General features: G+C 61.2%; 1 protein-coding gene across 1 annotated transcript in view; it reads left to right on the top strand.

Annotated features, from left to right (window-relative positions):
* Positions 1–2,472: 2,472 nt before the first annotated feature.
* MYO15B (myosin XVB) overlaps positions 2,473–9,542 on the top strand; it is a 37,093-nt gene continuing 30,023 nt past the window's right edge. The window contains exons 1-12 of the mRNA XM_064369515.1: positions 2,473–4,658; positions 5,000–5,063; positions 5,288–5,397; positions 5,553–5,627; positions 5,990–6,086; positions 6,352–6,455; positions 6,611–6,674; positions 6,768–6,881; positions 7,022–7,183; positions 8,506–8,619; positions 8,732–8,790; positions 8,871–9,003. Coding sequence (XP_064225585.1) covers positions 2,473–4,658; positions 5,000–5,063; positions 5,288–5,397; positions 5,553–5,627; positions 5,990–6,086; positions 6,352–6,455; positions 6,611–6,674; positions 6,768–6,881; positions 7,022–7,183; positions 8,506–8,619; positions 8,732–8,790; positions 8,871–9,003 — 3,282 coding nt within the window. The remainder of the gene's footprint in view (positions 4,659–4,999; positions 5,064–5,287; positions 5,398–5,552; positions 5,628–5,989; positions 6,087–6,351; positions 6,456–6,610; positions 6,675–6,767; positions 6,882–7,021; positions 7,184–8,505; positions 8,620–8,731; positions 8,791–8,870; positions 9,004–9,542) is intronic.

Genomic DNA, 9,542 nt, shown 5'->3' with positions numbered 1-9,542 from the left:
ATCACTTTGCCTGTTTCTGCACTTTATGTAAGTAGAATGCAGTGGAGGCTCTTTCATGCCTGGCTTCCTTCACTCACCGCCACGCTTGCAAGATTATCCGCGTTGTTGCTGACAGCTGTAGACAGTTCTCAGTGCTATGCACTAATTCACTGGGTGAATACCTTGCCCACATTCCGCTTCTTGCGGGAGAAACGAGTGCTCAGAATGTCATCATCCTTTGCCCCCGTAGTGCTGGTAGTGGGGGAGTACAGCTTGCGGACATCTACGGGCTGAGGTTACCTGTGAGCTTGGTGTAAAAGCTGCCTCCCTCTTCCGAAAGCTGCTTCCTTGAGAACGCAGACTACAAAGGCCAAGTCACTGTCAACTTGCTCAAACCAGGCCTCTGGGCTGTGAACAGCCCTCTTGGGCAACATGGGCGCTGGCAACAGCTGCACCCAGGTCTGAGGCTGGTTCTAGAAGGTGTGCAGAGAGATGGATATAAGGCAGGCATGGGCTGATGAGTGCATTCCCAGAGAAATGCTGCAGTCTGGAACATCATCTCCTCTGCTCTGTTCTGAGTGCTGCTCCTGGTGAGGAAAGGCCACAGCAAGCTGGTCAGTGAGGGCACGGGAGTCCCTGTGGGGCAGGTCACAAGCCCAGTCTGGACGACCCATCTGGCTCCATCATGGGTCCCCTGAGCCTGCCCCTGCATAGCTACCTTGCCCCAGGATCCTCAAGTGGCCTCACAAATCCTGCCCAGGTTTAACAGTCTAACCACTAAGAAACAGTCCTGAATTGGCAAGGTGGCTCACACCTGTAATCCCACCACTCTGGGAAGCCAAGGCGGGTGGATCACTTGAGGCCAGGAGTTCAAGACCAGCCTGGACAACATGGTGAAATCCTGTCTCTACTAAACATACAAAACTATCAGGGCATGGTGGTGCACGCCTATAATCTCAGCTACAGGCTGCTGAAGTGGGAGGATCACTTGAACCTGGAGGCAGAGGTTGCACTGAGCCAAGATCGTGCCACTTCACTCCAGCCTGGGCAACAGAAGGAGACTCTGTCTCAAAAAAGAAACAGACCTGCTCACATCCAATAGAAAGACGGGGAAGGGTGAGAAAAGACAGGTTCCAGAAACAGAAGCAAAGTGGCTCTCAGAGCTGGAGAGCTGCTTATTTTCAAAGAAATGAATTTGAAGAGGCACCGAGTTGATTTTTATTTTTTTTGAGACAGAGTCTCTGTCACCAGGTGCCAGGCTGGAGTGCAGTGACACAATCTCGGCTCACTGCAACCTCCGCCTCCCGGGTTCAAGCGATTCTCCTGCCTCAGCCTCCCGAGTAGCTGGGATTACAGGCATGCGCCACCACACCTGGCTAATTTTTGCATTTTTAATAGAGACGGGGTTTCACCATGTTGGCCAGGCTGATCTCGAACTCTTGTCATCAGGTGATCCGCCCACCCTGGCCTCCCAAAGTGCTGGGATTAAGGTATGAGCCACCTCGCCCGTCAGGATCCACTTTGGATGTAAAAACTTATCAATAAGGAATTGGTTCAACCATGGTGCATTTATTTGCAAGGGAGGAGGGAGGAAAGCAGACTGGGTCTTTATAGTATTATTTTGAAATCACCAGGTTATGCTGTTAGGCAAAAAAGGCAAAGTGGAGACCCCTGAGCTAGATAAGCTGCCACTTGTGCTAAATGGGGAAAATGTAATATTTGCTTTTCTAGCATGGAGAGCTTTGGAAGGAAATACAGAAATGGGTAACCTCAGGGGAGCGCTGAGTAGCTGAGGGTCAGGAATGGGAGACTTTTACCTTGTGATGTTTGGATGTTTGAATGATGTGAATGTATTACCTGTTTAAGAAATATTTTTAAAACACACACACTGGGACAATCAGGAATTTATGGGGTGTGGTTCTGTTCCACGACTCCAAGGAGGGATACAGGCATGTTTTACACCAGCTCAAGAGGTACATTTATGTTTTATGCACTTGTTGGTAAATTGTATTCCACAATTGAAGAAAACAAAACCGCTAACGACGCATGGAGTGCTGCCGTGTGCCAGGTGAGCCTGGTCCCAGTCCCTTGGAACCCCCAGGAGGAAGAGGCCCAGACAAGTTCTCTGGCCCCTTCCCTGCTGGGCAAGCACTGAGGTGGAAGCGTAGCATCAGCCCCCTCAGTATGGCACGGTGCCAGGCTGGCGTGGCTGGCAGCGCCTCCCGGCCGCACGGTTCCCCTGTCTGCAGCTGCGGCGTCTCCTCTTTCCTGGGCGCCTCTGCTTCATTGTTGGCCGAGGGGGTCAGGACCCGCCGCCTTCTGCATTATTGATGTTCCTGTAAGGCGGGCGCCCCGGGGAGTAGAAGGAGCCCGTAGACCCCGCGAGAGCAGAGCCAGGGTGGTGCACCGCGCAGAGGGTCACCGCGGGCGGCCCGATCCCCGGGAAGGGGTGAGGACCTGGGCCCCGGGAAACCCATCTCCTCTGGGCCAGCCATGGACAGGAACCAGGGCAAAACATCCCAGCGCCTGGCGAGACCCGGGAGGCCGGCTTCACGAGAGCAGGAGTCGGGGCCAGCCAGCACGGACAGCGCGCCCAAACGCGAACGCAGACACGACCGCGGTCAGGCGGACAAGGCGAGACCGGCCGCCGAGCGCGCCACCGCCGGAGGCCAGGGGACCGCTGGTGGCCGCAAGAAGCCTACCGTAGAGAACGGCGGCTGCAGACGGCCAGGGGCTAGCTCGCCCACGGAGGCCCAGGAGAGGCAAGGCAGTGCGCGGTGTCAGGGACGCGGGCCCAGGGACGGCCGCGGGGGGCGCCTGGAGGAGGGGAGCCTGTCCCGAGAAGAGCGAGGCGGTCGCCGCAGGAGGAAGGGGAAGGGGCGGGAGTCCTCGGCTCTGCGGGACCACCGGGCGCCCCGGAGTCTCTATGGGGACACGTCGGGCGGGGACGGAGGCAGCTCCTGTCCGGACAGCGAAGCCCGCGAGGCCCCGGAGAGCGGCAGCCAGCGTGGCGGAGCCCGAGAGCTGCGGCCCACGCCGGAGCCTACGGACACGGGCTCGGAAGGGACGAAAACCGGGCCGGAGTCAGCGCTGGACCTAAGCAGCGACGGCCTGGACAGCGACGGGCCCCGGGCACATCCCCGGAGCCGGGAAGGGTCGTCGGGGGCGGGACCCCTGGGAGCCAGCGAGCATTCTGGGGGGGACTCCGACTCGAGTCTGCTGGGAGCCGGACCCGGACAGGGCCCCGGGGGAGCTACGGCCTCCAGGACCTTCGAGGGCAGCTCGCGGTCTCCTCGGGACACTGGGCCGGCCCAGGACCCGAGCGACAACCGGGTGCAGCGGGGCGCCAAGCCAGAAACAGGGGAGGGCTCGACTGCCCGGGCTCCGCGCCGCCAGGTCGGAAAGGCTTTGGGGCCGGTGCCCCCGGCCGCAGGCGAGGGCGAAGCGGGAGCCGCAGCGGGAGCGGGGTCGGAGGAGCCAGCCCCGCTGGCCTCCCTCCTGGCGGTCCGCAGGCTCCTCGCGAGGCCCCCGCCAGGCGCCGCTTCCCAGGTCGTGGGCCCCCTTCGCCCTGGCCTCAAGGAGCGGCTCGGGCGTGTAGCCCGAACCCTGGGTCTCCTGAGCTGGCTGCGGCTGCGGCTGAAGCTGAGGCCGCCAGAGGGCGAGGGCCTGGGGGCGGACCCACGGGCGAGCGAGGGGCGGGGCCATGGGAGAGGAGGCGAGGGGCGGGGCCGCGGGAAAGCGGATAAAGGGCGGATCCACGAGAGTGGGGACGAGGGGCGGGGCTGCGGGAAGGCAGACGATGGGCGGGGCTCCAGGAAAGCGGACGAGGGGCGGGGCTACGGGAGAGGGGACGAGGGGCGGGGCTACGGGAGAGCGGATGAGGGGCGGGGTCACGAGACAGGGGACAAGGGGCGGGGCCGCGGGAGAGCGGACGAGGAGCGGGGCCATGAGCCCGGGCTGCGGCGCCGTCTAGCGTTGCGCCTGGCGGGCTTAGCAGGGTTTGGGGTTAGCCCGACGGCTCCCCCTGGCGGCCGCTCGTGCCCTCTGCAGGTCCCGACGAGCCCAGTCCCCGACTACCCTTTCGACCAGGAGGACGGGACTCCAGATCCCAAGTTCGCGGTCGTGTTCCCCAGGATCCACAGGGCAGGGAGGGCGTCGAGCAGCCACAGCTCTGGAGAAGCGTCCGCGTCCGCCGATGTCCCCACGGGGGAAGGCCGAGGTTGGCCTGGTGCAGGAGAGTGGGGACATAGTGAGGGGCGCAGGGCGAGTGGGGAAGGGGTGTCCTGGCCTCATCCGGGCTCCCTCCTCTCCTCGACTGTCCCCGACGGGCCCTCGCTGGACGAGAGCGGCTCCAGCAGTGAGACGGAGTCGGAGACCCTGGACGACGAGCCCCCAGTGCACTGGGCGCAGGGCTCCGGCCCCCGCGAGGGTCCTGGGCTTGGCGCCGCCGTGCTGCTGCCCCGACTCGCCCTGGAGACCCGCCAGCAGCGGGAGGGAGACCTGGGCCCGCGCGGGTCCCTGAGGGAGCGGTGGGAGCCCGAGGATGAGGCCGAGGCGGTGCTGGAGCGGGATCTGGAGCTGAGCCCCGGGCCGGGCCTGGAGATGCCGCCCTTCCCCGGTGCCGAGGGCAGGAGCCTCGCAGACGGCCTAGAAGACGCTGAGGACCTGGCCCGGCTGCGGTGAGCGGGCACGGTGCCAAATCTGCCATCCCTGGCTCACAGTTCCTCATACCCCACCCTGCCCTCATCTTTATGAATTGCGTGGAGACCCCTATTGAATCCTTAGAAGGATGGGTTTGAACACTTCTGGCAGGAAGGGGCAGGTGAGGGGCCACAGGTGCTACTCCCCAGGACTGCCTTTCTAATTAGTACAAAGTTTCCCTCGGGTCAGCGCCAGCCCTGCTTGTAGCCCCCATTTTATGGATCAGGCTCTAGGAGGTTAAATGATTTGCCGGTGTCCCTGCAGTGGGTGGCAGAGCTAGTCCACAACCTCCTGCAGCCACAACCCGTTGTCCCCACAGGCTGGTGTGTGACAGCTCTGTGCTGCTGTGCCTCAAGAAGAGATTTCACCTGGGCCGCATCTATGTATGGGGGGCCATAGGGGGCCAGGGGGAGGGACAGTGTGCTGGGATCCCCTTTCCTCTGGGGCAGAGGGCTCCCCAGCACCCCTGGAGCGTCTCCTTCCTCTTCCTCCTGGGCTGGGCAGTGAACCCTCTCTGGAGCCCTGCAGAGCCAGGCTGGGGGCTGGGCTCCGTTTGCATCCCCGCTGCTCCCTCCACACGCTGATGAGAGCTTGTTTTCCTCCCCAGACCTTTGGGGGGCCCCTCCTGCTCGCTCTGAACCCCTACCGGTCCTTGCCTCTCTTCTCACCTGAGGTCCAGGCCAGCTACCACCCGGGGAAGGCCCCCAGCACCACCCCGTATGTGACTCTGCCCCATTGACCCTCTGCTCACCTCCCAGGCAGCCCAGTCCCTGCATGTCCCCTTGACTGGGGTCCCAGGGCCTGTGAGCACCTCTGCTACACCTCGGAGGGTCCCAGGTCCCCATGTCTGGCAGCCTTCTCATCTCCCTCAGGCACATCTTTGCCATCGTGGCATCAGCCTATGACCTGGCTCAGAATACTGGGCAGGACCCCTGCATCCTCCTGCGGTGAGTGGTGGCTGTCCTGCATGGCTGAACCCACGGGCCACACTGAGGGTTGGTGGGGCGTGGCTGAGGTCTGCACTCGAAGCCACTGGTCTTCTCCACCGCCGGGCTATAGTTCTGGGCTCCTCAGGCTGAGCTCCTGGCTGAAATCATCGCATGAGCCCCTGGAATCTGAAATCTTGGGGACTTTCTTTCTGTTGGGCCTCTCCCTGCCCTGGGGCTATCTTTCCTCATTTCTGGGGGTCTCCCCAGGCTAGCTGTCACTTCTTGTGGCACATCCCACTTCCTGGGTTCAGTGGGGTGGTCCTACATGCTCCTCCCTGGAGACTCCACCAGCCAACACACCTTAGCTCTTCCCGATGCAGTGGGCACAGCGGCTCAGGGAAGACGGAAGCCGCCAAAAAGATCGTGCAGTTCCTAAGCAGCCTGGAGCAGGATCAGACGGGGAACCGAGGGTGTCAGGTGAGGGCCAGGCTAGAGGCACCTCATGGGCTGAGCTGGCCACGTGTCCTCCCTCCAGGGGACAGCTGACCATGTCTGAGGGACCATCTTTCTCCTTTCAGCCAGGAGAGGGGTGGTCTACAGGCCTCTGGTGTCTCCTGGGGTCAGCTGCAGGCACTGCTCTTTCTGATGTGACTGATGCCTCCCTGAACCTGCCCCCAGCTGGGATGCCTGCTGGTGGGGGCTACTGCTGCCCAGGGATGCTTGAATGCCCCTCTCTGTACAGGTGGAGGATGTGCTGCCCATCCTCAGCAGTTTTGGCCACGCCAGGACCACCCTCAATGCCAATGCCAGCCGCTTTGGCCAGGTCTTCTGCCTCTACCTACAGCAGTGAGTGGCAGGGTTACAGGGGCATCTATGATCACTTACCCTTGCTGGGTCCTTGGTCTGCTTCCCTGGGGTCCAGCCCTGCTGGGGCTTCTTCTGCCCCGGGCCCCTGGGTGGTCTGCATCCTGGGTACTCCCAACAGTCTTCTGTGCCCACAGAGGGGTCGTCGTGGGAGCCCATGTGTCTCATTATCTACTTGAGACCTCCAGGGTGGTGTTTCAGGTAAGGGCGGCCCTTCTGTTCACCCCTCCCCAGTTCCCAGAGTAGGAGAGGCAGAGGGGGCCACTGAGTCCCTAAGCCAGTCCTGCCCCCAAGGCCCAGGCTGAGCGGAGCTTCCATGTGTTTTACGAGCTGCTGGCAGGGCTGGACTCCGTGGAGCGGGAGCGGCTCTCCCTACAAGGACCAGAGACTTACTACTACCTCAACCAGGTAGGGGGTGCCCTTGCGGTGCAGCGGGGAGAAGGCCTGCCCAGAGGAGGATCTTGGCCCAGAGGTCTGAGAGGCAGCCGGAGTAGAGGGAGGCTATGGCGGGGCCGGCCCTGCCCCCTCACCCCTGCTGTGCTCTGCAGGGCCAGGCCTGTACGCTCCAAGGCAAGGAGGATGCCCAGGACTTTGAGGGGCTGGTGAAGGCATTGCAGGGGCTGGGCTTGTGCCCCGAGGAGTTGAATGCCGTCTGGGCTGTGCTGGCTGCCATCCTGCAGCTGGGCAACATCTGCTTCTCCTCCTCAGAGGTGGGCTTCCCCATGGGCAGGGGTCATCCGGGTGCTGGGTCTGCAGAATCAGGGCAGTGGTGATGATGCCAGGCACTTGTGTGTAGGAGACTAGAGAGCAGTGGGCTGCCCTGGAAAGCGGGCAGATCCGCACTGTGTGGCTGCGAAAGCTGGTACCTGGAGCGCCTCCATCTCTCCCAATGTCTGCCGCCCCTAAGAACATCTGGCATTAGATGAGCAGCTATGGCCAGGAATGGTGGCTCACACCTGTGGTCCCAGCACTTTGGGAGGCCGAGGCAGGAGGATTGTGTGAAGTCAGAAGTTTGAGACCAGCCTATGCAACTAGAGAGATGCCATCTCTCTGTCTCCTTTTTTATTTTTAAATAAAGTCTGGGCATGGTGGCTCACACCTGTAATCCTAGCATTTTGGGAGGCCAAGGCAGGCAGATCCCTTGAAGTCAGGAGTTTGAGACCAGCCTGGCCAGCATGCTGAAACCCTGTCTCTAGTAAAAATACAAAAACTAGCTGGGTGTGGTGGCTCACACCTGTAATTCCAGCACTTTGGAAGGCTGAGGTGGGCAGATCACTTGATGTCAGGAGTTTGAGACCAGTCTTGCCAGCATGGTAAAACCCCATCTCTACTGAAAATACAAAAGTTAGCTGGGCGTGGTGACGCGTGCCTATAATCCCAGCTACTCAGGAGGCTGAGGCAGGAGAATCGCTTGAACCTGGGAAGCAGAGGTTGCAGTGAGCCGGGATTGCGCCAATGCACTCCAGCCTGGGCAACAGAGTGAAACTTGGTCTCAGGAAAAAAAAAAAAATTATCTGGGCATGGTGGCATGCACCTGTAGTCCCAGCTACTAGGGAGACTGAGGCGGAAGAATTACCTGAGCCCGGGAGGTGGAGGTTTCGGTGAGCCAAGATTGTGCCACTATGCTCAATCCTGGGTGACAGAGTGAGACCCTGTCTCAAAACAACAACAACAACAAAAAGAAGTAAATAAGCGACTATTATGTGTCCAGCGCTGTGTAAATACCTTGCATTTGTTTCTAAGTTAGTTTGCCGGACAGTCCCCTAGCAAGGGTCCCTGCTTTCCCTTTAGCGGTGAGGCCATGGGGGCAGGAAGGAAGGGGCCTGGCTGGCCAGAGCCATCTGAAGAGGGAAAGTAGGACTTGCTCCCAGGGTCCTGGGAACCAGAACCCGGCTCCTGACGGCCCAGATCCCCTCATGTGACACATCTCCCCTTTGGGTGGCAGGGCCACTTGCCGGGCAAAGCCCAGCCTGCCAAGGGAGTGTGTCCATTCCTGAAGCAGAGCTCTCCCTGTCCCTCCATCTCTGTGTAGCATGAGTCCCAAGAGGTGGCTGCTGTGTCCAGCTGGGCCGAGATCCACACAGCAGCCCGGCTGCTGCGGGTACCGCCAGAGTGCCTGGAGGCGGCTATCACCAGGAGGGTCACGGTGAGCCCGAGGGTCCAGGGGAGAGGGGCCCCGCTTGGCCAACCCGCAGGCTGAGTAAGCACCATGAGGGCTGCGGGCCTGACACATCAATTGTGCCTCCTCTGCCCTCCAGGAGACACCCTATGGTCAGGTCTCACGATCCCTGCCCGTGGAAGGCGCCGTTGATGCCAGGTGGCCCTGGAGACGGGTGAGAGCCGGAGCAGGACACGGAGCACAGCTCTATGTGGCTCACCCACCTATCGTGCCCACAGGGACGCCCTGGCCAAGGCCCTGTACTCACGGCTCTTCCACCGGCTTCTGAAGAGGACCAACGTGTGGCTGGCACCGCCAGGGGAGGGAGGCAGCATTGGCACCGTGACCATCGTGGACGCCTATGGCTTTGAGGTCACTCCTTGGGGTGGGGTCCAGGACAGGGGGCGCTCATATAATTCAGTTGGATTTCTGGGACCCCCACAGCTCCAGCTTTCCCTGGGGGAGCTCAAGAGGTTCTTGCCTGTCAGGCCGGGCGTCTTCAGGGCTCCTTGTGCATCTGCTAGGCTGAGCCTGCTGGGTGGGGCGCAGGGATGGAGAGGAAAAGTTGCAGGCCTGCCTCTGGGGCTTTAGAATCTCTTGAGGGCTCAGGCTGGCTGCACGCCTTAAGGGGTCTGGCTTCCACATATCTCCAGAGGATGAGGCCCCCGCCTCACACCCACATTCTTCCAAGCATGGCCTCTGCTCCCTTCTCTGGTCCCCAGCTGAGCAGCCTGGGCCACCTGGGCCCGGAGTGACCCTGGCTTCTCTGGGATGACTGGGGCCGGCCCCGGCACCATCCTGTCCTCCTGCTGGGAGGAGTTGCTTAGTGCAGCAGACAGGAGCAGAGGCTTGGAGAGGTCCTGCTACTCACTAGCCGTGTGGCCCTGAGCAAGTGAATGAACCTGTCTGAG

Source organism: Aotus nancymaae, unplaced genomic scaffold, assembly GCF_030222135.1.
Source record: "Aotus nancymaae isolate 86718 unplaced genomic scaffold, 86718_ANA_hifiasm-v0.15.2.pri h1tg000089l, whole genome shotgun sequence".
Taxonomy (NCBI): domain Eukaryota; kingdom Metazoa; phylum Chordata; class Mammalia; order Primates; family Aotidae; genus Aotus; species Aotus nancymaae.
Note: the sequence above shows the minus strand (reverse complement) of the source record. Positions and strands in the feature narration are given on the sequence as shown.